This window comes from Oxyura jamaicensis, chromosome 11, assembly GCF_011077185.1.
Source record: "Oxyura jamaicensis isolate SHBP4307 breed ruddy duck chromosome 11, BPBGC_Ojam_1.0, whole genome shotgun sequence".
Lineage (NCBI taxonomy): Eukaryota > Metazoa > Chordata > Aves > Anseriformes > Anatidae > Oxyura > Oxyura jamaicensis.
The window spans coordinates 10,693,896-10,714,231 of NC_048903.1; the positions used below are offsets into that span (position 1 = coordinate 10,693,896).

The 20,336-nt window shown below is 46.5% G+C and overlaps 2 protein-coding genes and 1 long non-coding RNA gene across 5 annotated transcripts in view; 1 reads left to right on the forward strand and 2 right to left on the reverse strand.

Moving 5' to 3' along the window:
* Nucleotides 1–19,661, reverse strand: part of LOC118172968 — a 46,487-nt gene extending 26,826 nt beyond the window's left edge. For both annotated transcript variants that reach the window (XR_004753944.1, XR_004753945.1), the window contains exons 1-4: nt 19,529–19,661; nt 18,753–18,815; nt 14,298–14,386; nt 3,931–4,113 (exon numbers count right to left, since the gene is read on the reverse strand). This is a non-coding gene — a long non-coding RNA (uncharacterized LOC118172968). The remainder of the gene's footprint in view (nt 1–3,930; nt 4,114–14,297; nt 14,387–18,752; nt 18,816–19,528) is intronic.
* CEBPA (CCAAT enhancer binding protein alpha) lies at nt 686–3,313 on the reverse strand. Its single transcript, XM_035337165.1, has one exon. It carries the CDS (start codon nt 2,779–2,781, stop codon nt 1,804–1,806), a length of 978 nt encoding a protein of 325 aa, XP_035193056.1. The 5' UTR covers nt 2,782–3,313; the 3' UTR covers nt 686–1,803.
* Nucleotides 19,654–20,336, forward strand: part of CEBPG (CCAAT enhancer binding protein gamma) — an 11,235-nt gene continuing 10,552 nt past the window's right edge. Inside the window, exon 1 of one of the 2 annotated variants that reach the window (XM_035337169.1) lies at nt 19,654–19,673. The gene's annotated coding sequence lies outside the window, so the exon portion shown is untranslated. Of the gene's footprint in view, nt 19,674–19,879; nt 20,013–20,336 lie in introns of those variants that run through there. The other variant, XM_035337167.1, reaches the window with a different exon arrangement.

Sequence of the window (20,336 nt, forward strand, 5' to 3'; positions counted from 1 at the left end):
TCGCCGCCAGGCCTCGCGCCGCCTCCCCTCACGGTCCGGCCCCGGCCCCGGCCGCGGCGAGGCGGAGCGGAGCGGGGCGGGGCGGGGACCCGCGGCGGTGCCGCCCGCCCGTGTTCAGCGGCCGGGGCTGGCCCCGCGGCCGGCCGGGAGCCCCGGAGCGGTGTCTCTGGGCCCGGGCCGGCTGGGACGAAACTCCCCGGGGGAGGGGAGGAGACGGGAGCGGCCGGGCCGCGCCTCGCCGGGCCGGGAGCGCTGCGGGGCCCTGTCCGCCCCGGCCCGAGCGAGGCGGCCGGCTCCGCGGCACCGAGCGGCGGCATGCGGGGAGCTGCCGTGTCCCAGAAGGCGGCCGCGTGTTCGTGGCTCGGGGCAGAAGAGCAGGCAGCTGGCGGAGCCGGCCGGCACTGCTCAGCCCGCGGGGAATAAGTGGCACCACACGGAGAGGCGGGCGGTTATGGTCGAATATATGCTGTTTATTTATGAGTGTAACCAGGACTTCGGACAAACTTTATATGCAGCCCTCCCCCCCCCCCAACCCCACCGCTGGGTATCCACCCGCGGCACACACGCCCCCAGCACACGCACGCCCTCGGCGCTGCCCTCCCGCTGCCCCGGCCCCGGGCCGACTTGCTGCCCAGCTCCAGCTACGAGCGCTCCGGCGAAGGGGGTTTGTTTGGGTTGGTTGGTTTGTGTTGTTGTTTTTTTGTTGTTGTTGTTTGTTTTGTTTTTCCGCTCTCTGCCGGGGAGAAGCTCCGGAGTCCAAAGGTGCTGCGGCGGGGAGGCAGCGGCCGGCCCGGGCCCACGCTGGAGGTAGCGCAGCGCACACTCGCACTCACCCACCCACACAAATAATAAAATAACGTTGCAGCACAAGGGCATAGTCTCTGTCACCAGATAAGAAAGTCATGTGATGGCAAAGATCTAAGTAATGCAATAAAAATAAAGTGTAGCTAGTATACACAGAAAGGCTTTCACATTACATGAGGCACAGCTTGGACAGACAAGAGACTTGGAGAGGAGCTGAATGTCCTGGAATAAAGCAAAATACACTGAGAGTTCATAGTAAATACCCGCATTGATAGGTATTTATTCACTTGTGCTTCGCCATGTCGTAACATACAGTACAAGACGCTGCCACTCTTCCTTTTGAGATGGGGAGCTCACCGTGCTCCCTCGCAAGCTGCTGCTCCGGCAGTCCAGGTTGTGTCCGTCGGTCCCAGGGTGGCCTGGAGGCACTGGGGCCAGGCTGGGGCCCCCCAGCTGTCCCCCGCTGCTCCAAGAGGCATTGGGCCCTGCTGCCTGTGCTCTCTGCTGCCTGCTCCTCAGCACCGGCCCCTCCGGCCTCACCCTGCTTCCTTGCACCCTGCCAGGCTGGGGCACAGAAAGCCCCAGAGCTCCTGCAGCCAGCTTTTAAGGCACATCTGGGTCGCTATATGTGCTTTATTACTATTATTATTATTGTTATTTACCCTGTGTAGACATGTGGGCTTTTTATTTCTTCCTTCCCCTCGCCTTTCTCCTTATAAAACCCACCATGTTTTCAGCTTATTCGTGTGTCATCCCTAAGGCACAAACCTTTTTAATACTACAGCTGCCTGGCTTCTTTTATTGGTCGTTAATTGTTCAAAAAAAAAAAAAAAAGGAAAAAAAAAGAACCGAGCCAAAAAAAAAAAAACAAAACAACAACAACAAAAAAAAACACCCCCCAACAATCTGAGATCGCTGCGCTCCAGTATATATAATATATATATATATATGTATATGTAGGTGAGCGTGGCAACCCGGTGGCGCCCCGCAGTCCCGGCGCTAGGCGCAGCTGCCCATGGCCTTCACCAGCGAGCTCTCAGGCAGCTGCCTGAAGATGCCCCGCAGAGTCTCCAGCTCCCGGGTGAGCTGCTCCACCCGCTTCCGCAGCCGCTCGTTGTCGGTGGTGAGCTCCAGCACCTTCTGCTGCGTCTCCACGTTGCGCTGCTTGGCCTTGTCCCGGCTCTTGCGCACCGCAATGTTGTTGCGCTCCCGGCGCACCCGGTACTCGTTGCTGTTCTTGTCCACTGTCTTTTTCGATTTGCTCCGGTGGTCCGCGGGCATCATCTTGAGTGCGCCGGCGGCGGGCAGGCCGCCGGGGGGGTGCGGGTGGTGCGGGTGATGCGGGCTGGGCACGGGCGTGGGGGGCGGCGTGGGGTGCCCGGGCTGGAGGTGCATGGTGGTCTGGGCGCAGTGGGCGATCTGGTACTGCAGGTGGGAGGGGTGCTGCTGCGCGGCGTGGTGGGGATAGAGGGCCGACAGGGCCGCCGACTTGACCTCCTCCTCCTCGCGGGGCTCCTGCTTGATCACCAGCGGCCGCAAGCCCGGCGCGGCGATGCGCTCGTAGAGCGGGTCGAGCTTGCCGTCCATGTAGCCGGCCATGCAGCCGAAGAGCGGCTGCTGGTGGTGCTGCTGCTGGTGCCCCGGCGCCGAAGCGGCGGCGCCGGCCCCATGCATGCTGTGGAAGTCGAAATCCCCGGCCAGGATGGCCTTGGCTTTCTCCTGCTGCTTGCTGTGCTGGAAGAGGTCAGCCAGGAACTCGTCGTTGAAGGCGGCGGGGTCGATGTAGGCGCTGATGTCGATGGAGTTCTCGTTCTCGCAGATGTCGCCGAGCTCCGCGCTGCCCGCAGCAGGTGCCGCCGCCGAGGGAGCCTCTCTGTAGCTGTAGGCGCTGCCGGGCAGGGGAGTCTGGAGCTGGTGGTGCTGGCCGCTGCTCATCGGGGGCCGGGAATCGACCTCGTAGAAGTTGGCTTGCTCCATGAAGCACCTACAGTCTGCCGGGCATGGTGAAGGGCTCCTGCAATCCAGGTTTCGGACGGGGCGGCGGCGGCGGTTTTGCCAAGCCCGCGGCACCCCGCGGTCCCCCGGCGGTGAGCGACGCGGTGAGCGACACGGCTCGGCTCGGCACGGCTCGGCTCGGCACGACTCTGCTCGGCGCGGCTCGGCGCGCCCGGAGCCTGTCCCCCGCCCCAGCCCGGCCGAGCTCCGCTCGCTGCCTGCCTGCCCTGTTGCTAGTGGCTTGATCGCGTCCTGTGAGCCGTATATATACACCCCCGCAGCAGGGCCGGGGATCGCCCTCTAGTGTCCACCTCCTGCCGGGAACCTTTGACCACCGCGCAGCCGGGTCTTAGCGCCCCGGACGGGCACAGCCGCCCGCCCGCCTCCGGCAGCCGCCCCGAGCTCGGTGGGCTCCCGGCGCTGAGCTGCGCCCTCGGGAGGGGGTGTCCCCGAGCTGCCCGAAGCTCCCGGGGAGGTGCCAGGAGCGGGGCTGTCGCCCCCTGCGTGCCCGGGGCCAGTCGGCGCCCTCCCACCGGCGGCGCCGCGGAGAAAGTCTCAAAGTTCAGCACCGCCCGCCAGTGATCACAAATATTTGGTCAGACGGGGGGAGACGGGGGAGCCCCGCCGGGTTTGCCGCAGGACCGAAGCGCTTTTCCAGCCGAGGGGCTTTGTGCCCGGAGCGCCCCATCCCGCCGCACCTGCGAAGCGCGGCTGGCCCGGCCCGGCCCGGCTCGGCAGAAGTGGCGACCCGCGGAGTCCGGCCCCGAGCGGCGCTAGGACCCGGCCGGGGAGCGCGCAGGGGCGGGGGGCGACTGGGGCTGCCCGGCTCGGCTCGGTACAGCTCGGGCCGCTGGGGCCGCTCCGACGGCTGCCCCTGCCCGCAGGCTGGCACGACGCGGGGTGGACGCGTGGCTGTGCTCCGCTCCCGGTCCCGCAGCCCGAATGGAGCAGGTCTGTGTAATTTCAGCCTGCCCGCAGCGCGGCACGGCTCCCGGCGCTTACCCGGGATAAACCCGGGGCGCGGCGGGGCGGCAGCAGCCAGGTGGCCCGGGAGCAGGCGATACTCCAGCGGCCTGCGGCGCTCCGCGGGTCCCGGCCGCCCACCCTCCGTCCGGGGCCGCACGGACCTACCTGCTCCTGGGCGCAGCCTTCCGAGGAGCCGGGTGTGCATCCTCAGCTCGGCAGGGGTGAGGATGCCCGGGATTTCCTCTCGTCGCCATCCCGCAGCCCACAGACGAGGTGTATCGGGGCTCCCTTGCCTACCTCCTCGCGTCGGGAAGCCCCCCAGCACTTAGCTCTGGTGGTCCGGGTCACCTGGAAACGGGCACAGAGAAAGGACATGTCAAGGCTGCTGGAGCAGGTGCAGGCAACTGCCAGAGGAAGATCTGCAGAGAAGAATTCAAACGTAGCTGTGGCTGGGGAAAAAAAAATGCTGTATTTCTTAGTCCTAGGTGTCCTAAAAGAGAAACTTGTGACAGCAAGTTGCTTGCTCAGAAAGGGTTTGTCAGATTCCTTGCAACTAACAGTAATTGACAAAATCTTAATCTGGAAACAATATTACAATGTACCTAGAACCCATTTTTTTTGTATCACACAGTACACACGTGAACCTCTGTTCCATGAGCTGAAGGAAGGCAGCACTCAGCTGGCTTTCTGACCACAGAAAGTACCTTTCAATAACAATAGAAAACAATTAAAATCCTAAATTCATTTTACAAATGGTGAGTATCTTCTGAAATTATATTTCAACATGTAAGAGTGGCTAGAAAGGCCACTGTCTGAACAAGCAAAACACCCGTAAGAACTCTGAGCAAAGTCACGATACGGAGTAAAAGCCCCAAGTCTGTGACAGAAACAAGCTTTGGATGTTTCAGTGTGGAGAGCGACACGTCCCCAGATGCATCTGGCTGGCCAAATTCTGTGGGCACTACCCCAGTAAACCCCTTCACAGAAAAGCGACAAATCCAGAACTTGACTTTTTGCCTACTGGGAAGAATGTCACTGGAAGCAGCAGTGGTGACTAGCTCATACTCCCAGCTTTCTGGAGGCCTCAGTGGACTCTACAGGAATAGGCCAGGCACATTTAAAATAAAAAGTCAGAGCTGCGTGAAACAGCAGAAGTGTGTAACTACGTTTGCCATTTAATAACAATACCTATGCCTCTGTAGTCTTAAAAAGCTCTCACATTTTATAATCATTCTGAATTTCAGGCCTAACCACATATTAAAAGAAATTCAAAGTAAATCAGAAAGTTTAGGATCAGATTCCATTCCTAATTACTGTAATTAACGAACAAGTCCCCACAATTTAAGGACTGGTTTGCTCAGTACTTTTTACATAGACCCCTTTTATCTAAGTTAAGAACTTTTAAATAATCCCTTTTTACACAAAGACATTAATTCCTGATCATTTTTTTTTAATTTGGTATAAAATGAAGTTCCCAGATTTAGATAAATAAAACATTTCTTATTTTTATTGTCTCTCATTTTTTGAAGGCAAATAAAATGTTTAGAAGCAGTTCATCCCTCAGACAAGCACAAATGCAGATTTTCTCACTCCTATCAGCAGTGACCGATACCAAATATTTAAAATGTAATGGCAAGAGAAAATTTTCTGTCTCGTTGCTTCAGCTGTGTGTGTCAGTGAGTTAATTTAACTAAAAGGGGAAGGACGTATGTTGCATGCTATGGATCGCTGAAGCAGCACAGCTGTCAACTCTTGAGGGTGCTATTCTTCCATCTCAAAGCAGATCTCACCAGGGAAGGACTGGAAAATTCTCCAAAACCCTATACTCCAACACCCAAAGTCATTTATACAGAGTCAGCTGTATTGGCTTCTCCTAGTAAGGACGGAAACAAAAGAAAATCACAATCATGGGGGGATGTAAATAACCCTGCTGAATTTTGAAGTGAATTTTTTGACAGTTTTTAATAACACCAGAGAGCTGGACTCTCTTCCTGTCGGCTGAACTCAGCTCCTGTGCTGTTCACAGGCCTTTGGCTCCCACAGGTTGCCTTGCTCCAGGATCCTGGCTGGCTGCATGGGCAGCACAGCAGCGCTCTTCTTTCTGATCCACCAGTCTGGGAGTACGGAACCTGGCATGTAGCAGCCGAGTAAAGAATCAAAGTGTCATTACAAGTTTATTTTACTACCTTGTTAAACTAGAGCATCTCACTGCTATTGACAAAGCTCCAGAATGTCCTGTCTGCATGCAAAACTCCTGCCAGCACAGCCCAACCCCTCTGCTTTCCTACCTGCAAAAGGGGTGAGGAGAAAGGAGACAGATCTGGCTAGGGACATATCTGCACCCCCCCCCCCCCCCCCCCGAGTGCATTATGGAGCAGAAAGGGCAGTACGGCTGTCCTGGGAGTGACGAGAGGATGTTAGCCTCAGCTAGGGACAAAGATGTGCCATGGGTGCACTAGGGAGTAGGCAGGGAAGGAGAAGAAGTTTTATACGTGAATAAGGAGCTGGCAATGTATTGTCTTATTTCTTCTGGTGCAATGAAACACAAACTTCTCCCCTCTCCTGTGTTTTTTGCCCTAGGGAGGGAAAACATGATACTGTACATGTAAAAACTGCCACACATGACAATTTGCAAAAGAAAAAGCTACATGTGCCAAAGCCTCAGAGGCTGGTAGATCAGTATGCAGCATGGTATGACAAGTCAACCAGGACCATCCCTTCAGCTGGGAAAGGCAGCTGGTGACTGATCACCATTTTTGATGTGCACAGTTTGGTCTAATGACAGATGATTTAATTACTTATCGTTACAGCTTTTCTCCTTTGCAGAAACAGTGTTTACTACTCCAAGGTGAATGAAATCAAATCCATACTATCTTCCAGTTCCCTTTTCATATCATTGCCCTTGGCTTCATGGTCTCTGCGACCGTGTCTTCAACCCTTGCTGTCCTTGTGCTCAACTAACTGCTGACTCCTCTCCAAGAGCTCCGTACCTTCGCAATTACCATGCTACTGACTGGGAGCACCTTTCCACTTCCATAATCTGCCTGAATACTGGCTTGCATCCATTCACACGGGACTCTTAAGTCAATCTTTCCTAATTGTCACCTGTAATCACATACAACCAGGGTGTGAAACTGTAAGCAGTTTACCCATTCACAAGTTTTACATAGTTAATGAGCCATTAAATAGATAGTTCCTCTTTTGTAGTTAGGATTGTACTTTAGTGACCGTACTCATGGTGCCCGGAATATTCTGAATACTTTCATTGCTCAATATTTGGCCCTATCCACAAATCATACATTCTCTCTCTAGACTTTTACTTCAGACTAAACAAAGACTTTCCTTCTTTCCTTCCTGAATCACTTTTCAATCCTCTGTCTACCTTACAAACTTCAGTGGTTTCTATCACCACAAATGGCTCACAATCTTTTATTCATTCATAGTTACATCTTCCCGGGAGGTGGAAAAGTGTTCTTACTCCTCCTCTAGAACTTACTCCTACTCTGCTGAATTGAAGGCTCATTGATCTGAGTGGGAACCAGCACAAACCTTAGATAACAGACAAATTATGCAGAACAGTAATAGGGCAGTTAGCACCATACTCTGAAATCAGTTTCCAACTCCACTTCTAGGGGCAGAATGTTCTCAAAAGACTCTCTGGAGATTTTAACTCTTAGTAGATGGCTAGCTACTTCTCACAGAGTCATCCAAGACATAATCCAAGAAAGGAGATTTAGTCTCTTGGTAAATCTAGCAAACTGAACCACAGCTTCTTATGTCTGTTTGCACACATGTGACACCAACTTCAGGCATTTAATTTAGATGGCATCCAAGTGTCTACACAAGCTATGTAGGGAACTTAGGCTCACAAATCTGAATGTTCTGAACTGTACCTAAAAAAAACAGATTCTGAAATAACACAGAGAGGGTCTTGATGGTCTTGTCATGCGTAAAACCAGCTGGATGGTACACCTGGGTTAGCATCACTATTTAACAAAATCTCACTAGTAACAGAAAGAGCCCCTCTCTTGTATGAGTACTTCACTCCGATACCCAAAGTGTGTTATGATTATCAGCTGCTCCTAAAATATTCACTTGCAACTCTAAAGTGTAAGGCTGAACACTTATACTGGCAACTGTTGTACACCTACAAGAACCCTGCAATGTACCAGAATCACAGGAGGAAAATACCCATTTGTCTATTACACCTGTGTTCTGACCGCATCAATCCTTTGAAAACATTCAGTCATCCTGTAACATGATTCATACCTGTTATTTTAATGCAAAAGGCGGTTTATTAGGGTAAGTATAACCTTGGCAATGTGTACAGACACTGTGTAAAGCCAGCCACAAATCATCTAGTTTTCAGAAGGTATATTTGAAAAGATGGACTAATACATTTTAAGAAGGCCACTTAGGTAATGACGAACCTTGCCACTAACCTAGGTGCCACTTTTTGCTGACCTCAAAGGACTTTCAAAAAGACAATGGTACAGCATGGCTCAGGCTTTTCCACTTTTTCCAAGTAGTTCTTGTTTGAGCTGTGGACATTATTCTAAACATATCTGCAAAAACTAAAATTTCAGAATTATGGAAATACCAAAATAGTTTAGGCACTTTCCATAAATAAAGCAAGAGACTCTTTGCTATACAAAGAATTTACAATCAGAACAAGATATAAAATGTGAGAGCGATGGGACAGGAAAAGAAGAGGAAGACCAGCTTATAAAAAATAAGGTCTTGCTGTTTCTTAATTAGGTATTTTAGTATGTGACACATTCTGTCACAAAACTGAGTCCCTGACTTGGACTAATTTGTCCATGTTGTCTGTAAATCAACTTTATCTTTAAATCAAATTTACTCCTCTTTAGGTGAGACTGACAAGGCTTTAAATTAGAGTGAAAATGTGGCAAAAAGTTGCATTCTGTAGTGTAGTATGGGTAGGAAAGCCTCCTGCTGTCCTTCCACAGGTGAACATATTGCTAACCCTGTGGCAGACTTCAGCTGTATGAGAAGGGCATGAGGCTTCTCGGAGAACTCAAGGATCCGATGGGCTTTTTACGTTTCTCTTATGCTTAAGTTACTGTGTGACTCACAAGTCAGACAATGGGATAGCCTCCCTACCCAGCTCATAGCTTTTGATTCTCAGCCTGGAAACATTCAATGCTCTAAATATCTATGTAATTAAGGACTAAGACATGGAAATATAAGAACTATGCACCTTTGGTACTACCCTTATGGTATGAATATCACAAAGCAATTGTCTTCAGTGGCAGAATGTTTTGGGGCCACGTTTAACTAGTGTTTTGAAATTTCAGGTTTTAAAAATATTGACTCTATACTAATAGAAAACAGTTTCACTGCTCAGTGTAGATGCTGAGCAGTATCTGAAAGTCTGACCTCTCTGTTGGGCCAAACTCAGCTTTCTCTAATTATACCACTGCCAGCCCAGGGATTACTGGCATGAGTAATCTAAGCAGGAGTTGGCCTACCAAATGAAAAATGTCAAAGGTACCGAGAAGGAAGGGAGTCACAAGGAAGCTTTGCAAAGTTCTTAGAGTTGCCTGGTGACATCACAAATGAATCCTAAACATGATCAAAGAAGCAGCCAGCACATGGGAAACAACAGATGCACTGAGGAAGGAAGCAAGTCAGAGGCAATCTCAGTTTGAAAATTATCGGTTTTGTTATCAGTTCCAAGCTAATAGTAGAGATACTTCTGGCATCAGAATTTCCATGGCTCTCCTAATAACCGCTGCACAAAGACGAGACTTAAGAGGCAGCTTACACTTGCAAGCTGAAATACAGCTCTGAAGTTCCCATCTGCAGCATGTTGACCCTGTTACAGTGTGATTTCACCCCAAGACTGCCCATGTAGCACACTGATGGGGCAGCAGAGGCTCTCTCATGCAAGCAGGGGTAGGTGATGCGAGACATGGCCCTTCATTCCCTGCAGAGATTCCAAAGCTCACTTGAAAACACCCAGTGAAAGGACCTGGCACTCCTACCTGCTGAGATAACATCTATTCTGCCTTCTAAGCCTTCATAGAAAGACAGATTACACACAGTAACATTCGGCATAGCAGTCTTGTTAATAAAAATGAGGCATTACTCACCACTGCACGACTTCTGTGAGACCTTTTTACATTTTTCTGTTCAAATGGGAATGTCATGCTTTGCATAAAACAAGTCTTTATCTTATGTGCAATAAAGGGGAATCACAAACCAGGTCAGTCTAATGATCAGTAGATTTTTCCTGAGTATCACAGTCCCATAAAAATATAGAAACTAAAGTCAGGAGGTAGCAAGAACATTTTAAAGTTTTAGGTGAAAACTGGATTGGCTACCTCAAAGTATGGTGATTTGAACAAATCATTCCTTATGCTTAGTTTTTAAAGGTGGCTGACAGTAGAGCTACTGAGTGCTTTAAATAAATATTATCAGAATTCATACAAATAAAAACAGAGGAATCATAGAATCATAGAATATTCTGAGTTGGAAGGGACCCTTAAGGATCATCAAGTCCAACTCTTGACACCACACAGGTCTACCCAAAAGTTCAGACCATGTGACTAAGTGCACAGTCCAATCTCTTCTTAAATTCAGACAGGCTCGGTGCAGTGACAACTTCCCTGGGGAGCCTGTTCCAGTGTGCAACCACCCTCTCTGTGAAGAACCCCCTCCTGATGTCAAGCCTAAATTTCCCCTGCCTCAGCTTAACCCCGTTCCCGCGGGTCCTGTCACTGGTGTTAATGGAGAAAAGGTCTCCTGTCTCTCGACACCCCCTTACGAGGAAGTTGTAGACTGTGATGAGGTCTCCTCTCAGCCTCCTCTTCTCCAGGCTGAACAGGCCCAGTGACCTCAGCCGTTCTTCGTACGTCTTCCCCTCCAGGCCAATCACCATCTTCGTAGCCCTCCTCTGGACACTCTCCAACAGTTGAATGTCCTTTTTATACTGTGGTGCCCAGAACTGCACACAGTACTCGAGGTGAGGCCGCACCAGCGCAGAGTAGAGCGGGACAATCACCTCCCTTGACCTACTAGCGATGCCGTGCTTGATGCACCCCAGGACACGGTTGGCCCTCCTGGCTGCCAGGGCACACTGCTGGCTCATATTCAACTTGCTGTCTACCACGACCCCCAGATCCCTCTCTTCTAGGCTGGACATTTTGTCCAGTAGGATCCTATGGGAGACCGTGTCAAAAGCCTTGCTGAAGTCCAAAAAAATCACACAGGACTTCTGATGGACACCATCATATTTTTCATTTATTTTAGAGAAGTATAACAATGTGTTTTTTGTTGCAAAAATATTTCAAAAAGTAAATATCCAACGACAGTGCTGGTCTGTTTGCCAGAAGTTTTCACATCTAAACGCTCATAAAGCCATGCTGAAAAGTCACTGCCCCTCAGCTTGGAGTATCAACAATGTCATGTACAACTGGTTCATACAGTTAATAGTGGGACTAAGTCTAATCAAAGCTAATCATTCAGCAAAAGCCCAGGGCTGAGGCTGAGAGGTTTCTAGTCCCAAACAAAAAGCCCTTGCAAACTTCTTGTGTTTAAGTAAAAAAGGAACCAGCTATCCAATCAGGTCCTCATAATGCAAAAAAATCCAACATTCTATTAACAGGGAAAGTGAGTAGTGCAAACTGCTGATATCTATGACATAAATGTGGTAAACATAAAGTAAAATTTAACACAGAAAAGTCAATTTTAGAAAAATAAGTCTTATGTTCTTTAAAAGCAGGCAAACACTTCAGATCTTTAATAATAGGAGTTGTATGGTTCTAAAAAGAATTATGAAACATTCTAGTATTTGGTGCTGTAGTACTGGACTTTATTTTATTAAAATATATGATTTTAAAAGGAAGATGATTTTAAAACCTGCATGCCACAGAACTCATGGCATGAGAAGGCTGAATCATTTAAAATACAATATAGGAAAGGATTCATAATTGTTATGTGCCATTTTACACTCAGCAGCCAAAAGAGGAGGACAGAAAAGTCTAACTTAGCACAGAAACCTGTAGATCTCTGTTAGAGAAACAATTCCTGACAGTTACCGTAGCCAACACAGATAGTATTTAGGTTGGGTAAGACAGTACAGTTGGTAGTGGATCAGTATTTTCCACAAAAAAAAGAAAGGACTATCCTACAATACCATGAATGTTCTGGGACCTCTAGAAAGGTTTAGTAGATGCAAATATTTATATAACTAAGTGCAGGGCTTATGAATTATTTACATTTAACTTAAGCCATCAAGAGATCATTTGCATCTTCAGTAGTGTCTCTAGATCCCTCACCACACAGGAATGACTTTTCTCCTTTATTAATTAACTGAAAGAAACATTGGTTACCCAGCTCAGCATGCCACTGAGAAAAGTTAAAGGGCTCTTTCCTTCTTTTTTTTTTTTTTTTTTTTTTTTTTTTTTATGGGAGTGGAAAGCACTATGGGTCTCCTTGCACATAGCTGCGCAAGCTCAGCTGCTGAGTCCACTGGTTACACAAAAAATATGCCTTTATAGAAAACAAATATATGTCTTTTATAAGAAAAGGCTAACCGTGCAAAGCATGGGTAATCCTTGAGGTAGAGCTCATATCTCCTGACACACCAACTGAAAATTCAATATTCAGGACACCACACTATGCCCCAGTGCCCCTTGGCGTATTTCTCTCAGTAGGTCAGAGCTATTCAGTCAACCTCCCTTGCAGGACTGGAAAACTTGTGAGTCCTCAGCTCTACATGTTTTGAAGACTAAAAAATGAGTCTGGTGGTGGATTAGCAGAATACATGGCATGTATCAAATTCTAAACTGGCTGAAAATCTTTCTAGAAATCTACTTAAAAACATCCAAATACTAAGTAAGAGCACGCATGCTCTTCAGCTTTCCCATAGCTCAGCTACCAACGCTGCTATAGCATGAAGTATTAGAGCTATCTGTGAACTCCCATTAAATTTACAGTCACTAGTGTCCCTTCACATGATGAAATCCAAAGACATACAGATGGCTTCAGAATACGCTGCAGTATTCTCTGTTGATGCTGCAGAGTATGGTTTAGTAAGTGTCCCCACATTAGGATGGTGTTTATGTAACTGAAATGTTTTGTTATAAACTTTTTGTGCTCAAGGCACTGGCATTTGTACCCAAGGCTTTCCAGTTATTTATGGCATCAGCATAGCACAACATTCCACATTAGCTTGTTAGAAGTGAGGCAGTCCCTTATAGCTGGCGTTCTCTGGGACTGGTTGCCCATGCACATCTTGCTGCCAGGAATACACATACATATACACCTGTGTGCACTCATCCTGTCTTTTTTTTTTTTTTTTTAACAGGAAGGCAAACACCAGGACACACTTTGCAAGCCTCAATTTTGTCCCTCCTGCAGGGTCCCTTAATGTCAAAGGGCTTCAGAAAAGAGGAAAAAGATGATGTGAGGTAAAAGTACACATAAACAATGCACCTCCAGTAATTTCATTTCCTGGTAAGCAAAGTCCTTTCCTCCAACTGCCAAACCACATTTCCACTGGAACTGTAGGTGACTTAAAAGCAATACCTGTACTCCCTGAAGGAGGGCCTCAAAAACCTGCACACACGATTGTAATTGTTACCACACTCACTGCAGAGCTTTGAAGGTTTCTAGGATTGTATACACCTTGCTAAAGTCCTCTTTGCAATGTGTATGTTCAGCAAATATATGTGGAGAAAGTCTTTAGGGACACTTTAGGAGAGTAAGTCTAAGCTTCTGCTGAGTGACTATTGGCATTTGTATTGACTGCCAGTGCATGTGCACAGAGAATCTGCACCACATGGTCCATAGTGTTTTGAAGTGCCTCCATCAATTTTTCTTTGCATGTTACTCTTTTTTGTTTCCCTATTTTCACAGACAGGCTCTTCCCCTATGACTCACCAACATCAACTTTGTTGTGATATTGCTGATATGGAATTCTGTCCTCAGGCAAAATTCCTAATAATCTTCTGACCAAAAAAAAAAACACAAACCAAACACCAAAACATAAAAAATGAGCAGGAGAACCCTGCACAATGGCACAACAAATCAGATCAAGGACAGTTTCCTACAGAGATTTGCTGATTTTTTTTTTAAGACTGGTGAGCTACAGAAACATGAACTTTGTGTAGACTAGAGATGAAGGGACATAAAGCTTTTGCTGACTATCAGAGGGAAATCTGAACTACTTACAGTCAAGAGGAGAGAAAATCAGATGAGCCCTCCTCCAGTGACACTGTTGTCCTGGGACATGTTACCAAAGTGTTTCCCCCCCATAGATTTGGCTGCAGCGTTTATATTCAATAGAAACCTAATGCTAGATTGTATCTGGTAAATTTGCTGTGACAGAGATATTCAGGTGCCTGCATGTGTAAATGTAATTGCTTTGCTCCTCTGGGAGTCTCTAATGTGTTAAGAGAGTATTCAGAGCCAAAGAGCAGAGAGCTGTGCCCCACTGTTTCTGTTAATTCTGCTTCCATTTCAGGATGCAGGAAAAGAAAAGGCCTTTTTGCCAGTTAACTCACCAAACTGGGATGATCAGCCTTCTGGAAGGACGATGGCACCAAGCACTTCCTTTACTTTCTCTTGGGGAGAAGAGAGACATTGTACCTGCCTGACAAAAATACCACCATCACTGATTATCTAGCACAAAATTATCCTAGATATTATTAGCAGCAGCTCAATGACAGATATTCTGCAATTGCCAGTACACTTTCTCAAACGTCCCTCCTGCATATTTTGTATAATCCAGGCATAACTAACTAACTTTCTGTTCATTTGTATGATCAGAAGTGAAACAGGGTAAACAGTCAGGTGAACCATACTTCCTCCCTCCCCGACAAGGTCTTGGCTTCTTTTTTCACGTAGTTGTTCATTGTGCTTTTTATGGTATTTCAGAAACTATATATAGGTTACAGAGAATCATAAAGACATTGATAAAAAATAAGTTTGGCTCCTTGTTCTCCCAGTACTGTGGGACTGAAGATGAAACTGTTATGCCTTTCCAATTTCAGTGCTTTTCTGGAAGGGTACTCTAGGGTTCTGTTGTAAAGAACCATTTCAAAGTCAGGGTAAAATTCATCCCTAAAACTATTTACTCCTCTTGATATCATATGAATAAGGTGAAGTCTTCATTAGAGTATACCCTGTGACAAATAATGCCCTAGTAATTATGGGTGGGGATTTTCATGCAGTGACTGATGATGCCTTGGAAAAGAGCCATGGCACTGTGCATTCAGAAGCTAAGCTATCTAAATCCTTGCAGACCTCATTTATGCTTTTGGGAATACAGGACAGGTGTGGCAGTTACTAAACCTGGATACTTGAGAATTCACCTCTTATTCCCAGGTGTGAGCCATTAATTCTCGCTCAGACTTGTTCAGTTCTAACAAGTCTCTTTTGAACAAGATTTTATATATACACAGATGATACATAACATTTTCCTTTCAATCCATTTATCTACTTTGTTTTTACTCATATTTAGCTATACAGTTTCACCCTAACATTTCACATGCACATGAAAATAAAAAACAGTATTGATCAGTGGCAGTCTAAAAATCACTGTTGCATTCTATAGATAACAGAAAAAAATGCCGTTTGCATTAAGCTTGGCACAACCATTAATGAAGTTCAGCTAAAACTCAAGCCATGCCCCAGTGATATTCACAACAATGGTTACACAAATTTTAATTGCAGCACTATGTTTCAGAGCAAAGCCAGAGAATGCTCAAAAACAGGTTAGCAAAGCTGTACAATCCTTGTTAGAATGTGGCACTCCTTTTTTTTTTTCTTTTTTTTTTGTTATATCCTCTTCCAGAGACCCAAACTCTTTGGGATAATCAAAGAATCAAAAAATATACTGAGTTGGAAGGGTCACACAAGAACCATCAAGTCCAACTCCTGGCTCCACAAAGGCTACATAAAAATCAAACCACAGTCTGAGAGCATTGTCCAAACACCTTTTCAACTCCAGCAGGGTCAGTGCTGTGACCACTGCCCTGGGGAGCCTGTGTCAGTGCCTGACCACCCACCTGGTGAAGAAACTTTTCCTAACATCTAACCTGACCCTCCCCTGTCGCAGCTCTATGCTGCTCCCTCTGGTCCTATCACTAACGTGACACACTTAGAGATTCCCCACAGATCAGGCATTCTTCAGGGACGTGCTTGCTTTTTCCAAACTCAAATACCTACAAGAAAGCTTCCAATTCCATATTCAGATATTTGAATGCAAGGTCACAAATAGTAAGTCCAGCAGCTTCACTGACTTAGAAGGGACTTGCAGATACTGAACTCTAATCAATATCTAGTCACTTTGATATAGTTAGAATAGTTTGGTCATGTTCTTAGAAGTCCTCAGGAATACTCTAAAGACAGAGGGGAATGATACGGATATATGTTAAAATAAAATAAAATAAAATAAAATAAAAAAATAAAAGGTAGGTGGAGAGAAAAGTATGGCATATAGCACCTATGATAGCAACAGTTTGGGTTTCTAGTAAAAAAGATCATTAATGCATTAGTTTTCTCTAATACATTGTAAGATGTATTAGTCTGTGTTAGTCTGATTCATTTTGCTATCGGACAATAGCCTACTGAAGTTGTGGGAGAAGGAACAGCTGTTGGCTTTTTTTTTTTTTTTTTTTTTTTATGTCCTCCTCCACTGGAGAAACATTCCTTTTACTCTGCACATGTAATTGAGTTGATCTCTTTTCAGAAACCAGTGTAAGTAATTCTAGATATTTGGGTAGCTTTGATATTTTGATAACTGCAAATAAGGAAAGTAATACTGAAAGATGCTGAACTAGAAACTGGAAATACTTTCTTGCAAAAATTATTAGCTGCATAGAGAGAAAGAACAAAAGCATTGGATTTTTCCTGTAAATGAACTCCAGGCAGCGTTACAATAAAATGGATGTTTGCTATTTGAATAGAATGGCTCCTTTCTTTACTTAGTATTTGCTAGAACAAAAGCACTGTAACTTTCCAAGGCTGTAGTGAGTCAGTGCTAGAATTAGAAGTGCAGTCCTGAAATAGCAATCACCACTAAGCAATGTTTTCTCTCCTTTCTCTTCACCTATTCAAAAAGGCTACCTCTTGACAAATCAACTATTAATAGACAAGTTTCTACCGTTCAAATTATCGAATCAGATTGAAAGACATTTCTAACAGTAGGATTTTGATCCTGGTGCAGGTCAATTCTGAATGCAAAATATATATTTTGTAACACCAAAATACAAGGGTTATTAAGAGAAGAGAGTTTTGCAATAATAAGATTGGGGAAAAAATCCACTACAGACTTTGTATTGCTAGGATATTTCTAAACAAATGTCATCTGCTTGGTGGTCGTAAGGAATGTGATCATATCCCACAGAATTTTTCTGTCTAGTTTCAAGCAAATCTAGTTTAACAGAACAGGGGTAGCAGTTACTAAGAAAAACTTTTTATAACAAGACTGATAATAGGAAGGTTAGCTATTTTTTTTTTCTTATGTCAAAACAGACAAGAAGTGACTGCTACTGCTGCTTTCTAACCATTTGTTTACTATTCTATCATGACTTTGCAATCTTTGAATGATTAAAACTGGAACACTAACAGGCTGCTGGAGTGGATTACAGATCTGTCTCTTCAGCTTCTGGATAATCTCTATAAATAGGACAGAAAGTGTTGGTATCATTCAGTGCATTTGCCCACAAACACACTAACACACTTTACATCACTACCTGAAATAGTACCTAAGGAGGGTAAGGAGGGTATTTGTAATATATATATATATATATATTTAATTTCCTCTCTTCTAAATCACAAGAAAGTAAATGACTGAATTCTCAGCTAGAAGAATTCAAAAGACATTAAATTACACCAAAGGGAAAAACTATACAGTTAAATCGTGTGTGAAACGTAAATGTTTAACAGAATGTGCAAGTCTGAAGTAAAAAGGCTATCCACGAGGGAAATGCAGGCAAATAATCTAATGCTTGTAGAAGAAGAAGAAAAGAAAAAGAAAAAAGTGTAGGTTGTAGTCCAGTCTGTTTGTATGGTTATTTTAGGACAAAGAAATAGTTGCCCATGAACAGACAGGTAACAAACATAAACACTGGAAATACACAATAAAAATGATTCAGAGACAAAACAGTTTTCACACTGAGTTCTACTGCAGAAAACTTCTTAAATGTTTTTGTAAGTGTTAACTGAACAAGCAATAAATGGGGATATTTCCCTCAAACTTCCCTCCTCTCCCCTTTACACCTTTTGCCTCCAATTCCCATAAATAGCTTCTGTTTCCTCAATAGTTTTTCTGCCTTGAATTGTGATTTGCTATATATTATTTGAAGATGCTGAAAACTTTTGTAATTTTTTTTTCAGGAACTGGAGTCTTTAAAGAACCATAAGACTGGACTATGCATGTGAAAATAAGCTGCTATTACAATGTTATCTGTAGTCTTACAGGCAGACTGTTGCTACAGGAAGACATCCAGAATCAGAGCGAGAAGGACTCCATCCCAGCAGGGACAGGCCAGCTCATGACACCGGACTCCAGAGCTACTGACACAGCTTGTGTAATTCATATGTGACAGTAAGCAGATAAGGTGTATATTTCAATGCCATGCCTCAAGAGCAGCAGTCCATATATTTTGTGATTACTTTTTAAATTCCTTCCACCATAATCCATTTGTACTGTGGGAAAGAAAAATACTCTCTTGCAAACACTTACGTACACTGTGTGATGGTTTTCCTGTAATAGGATACAATGCCAACCAAGCATTGGAGCTCCTTATATGCATCGACTTACCTATGGGCTTTAACGTTTAAGATAATCAGACCGAATGAGAATGAGTTTGTCTATGTTTTATTTTCTCCATCTTTCTTTGATGAGGATTAATGAATAAATGGTGATAAAGTACTTTAAAATCCTAGGAAAGCACTCTAACAGCATACACCTACTTAACTATTTTAAGTAGAGGATAATGTTTAATGCTTACCTGGAATTTTTGCTCTAGTTACAGATGGATGAGTCATTGCCAGAGAAAACATAGCAGTTTCAACTGAGAAACAGAAAAACATTTGAGATATTAAAGCAAATACTTGATGACTGACAAGGAAACAGTATCTTCACGGTAATGAGCTGAGTAAAACTGTTTGCCCAGACTAATCCACAGAATTCTTCTGCAAATGTGGTTTATTTTCCACAGGGCTTTATAAAAACAACAACAACAAAAACACTCAGCATCAGGCAGCCATTAAAATGGCAAATACAAATATCTATGTAATCAAGCTCTGCAACTGTGTTCACAAATCTGATTATTCTCACTTCTTTTGCATCGAGGTTTCCCCAGGTAGGTCTACGTGCTAAACTGGAGTACCACACAGACTGGAACGCTCTCTCTGCATTTAAACAATTTTTTTCCACACTGTTCTTTTCATTATGTGTGCACATAAACTTGTTCATACCTTCCTTACTTTACAAACCGATAATTTTTGGAGCTGCCCACTGCAAACACGCACACCTCCTTGTTCAAGTACACATTTCCCCTTCAAAGAGCTATTAGATACATTTTACGCACCTCCAGGTTAAATGGAAATATGTATTCTTTTATTGTAATCTTGTTTAGGCAGAGCTCAGGCGATGTGAGCTGAAGCCTCTGAAAAACATTAATGGCCCAAACCATCCTCCACAAGACGTGAGGCATTTTATGACAAGACACAACTGCGCCTAACCCTCTTATGGCATTTAACTACCTCACAGGTGTTTCCTAACCTGTATTAAACCTTTAGTCGTTGTTATATTATTTGTTTTTAGGTGTTCACAAGGGGAAAAACGAACGAATAGCCAACACAATTTCGGGACGTGCCATAATTCCGGCTCGCTCCCCGCCTCGCGCGGGCCTCCCGCGGCGGCTGAGGTGAGAAGATGGCGCCCGCGGGCCAGGCCGGGGCCTCGCGCAGCGCCTCAGGGCGCCGAGGTGGGGCCGTCCCGCAGCAACCTCACAGCCCGCCGGCCTCGCCCTTTAAACCCGAGGAGGGGTCGGATTGGCCGCTGTGGCTGCCAATCGCGGCGGGCATTGCGTCACCCCGGCGGGCAGCCGGGCGCCGATTGGCTGGCGCGGGGGCTCGGGGGCGGGCGGGCGCGGGGCGGGTTTCGCAATCGCCGCTCGGGCCGCGCTGGGAGCTTTAACGACGAGGCTCGGGCCCGGCCGCGCCCCCCCCCCCTCCCCTTCCCGTAGCCGCCGCCGCCGCCGCAGGTAAGGGCCGGCCGCGCGGGGGGCGCTGCCACGGGGCGCGGGGTTGGGCCGGGCTCTGCCCGCTGCCGTTGCCGCGGCGGGTGGCGGTGGCGTTGCGGCGGCCATGGGGAGCGGCGCGCATGATGCAATCGGCGGGCGGGCGGCCCCGGCCCCGCGCCTCTCCTCCCCCCGGTGAAGTCACGGCTTGGCGCTCCCGCACGGCCGCGGGGGAGGAGGAGGAGGAGCGCGGCCGGGCGGCCCCCGGGCTGCGGGCCCGGCGGGGAGGCGGCGGCCGGGCCCCGGGGGTGTCCCGGGGGTGCCCCCCCCCTCTCCCGGGCCAGGTGC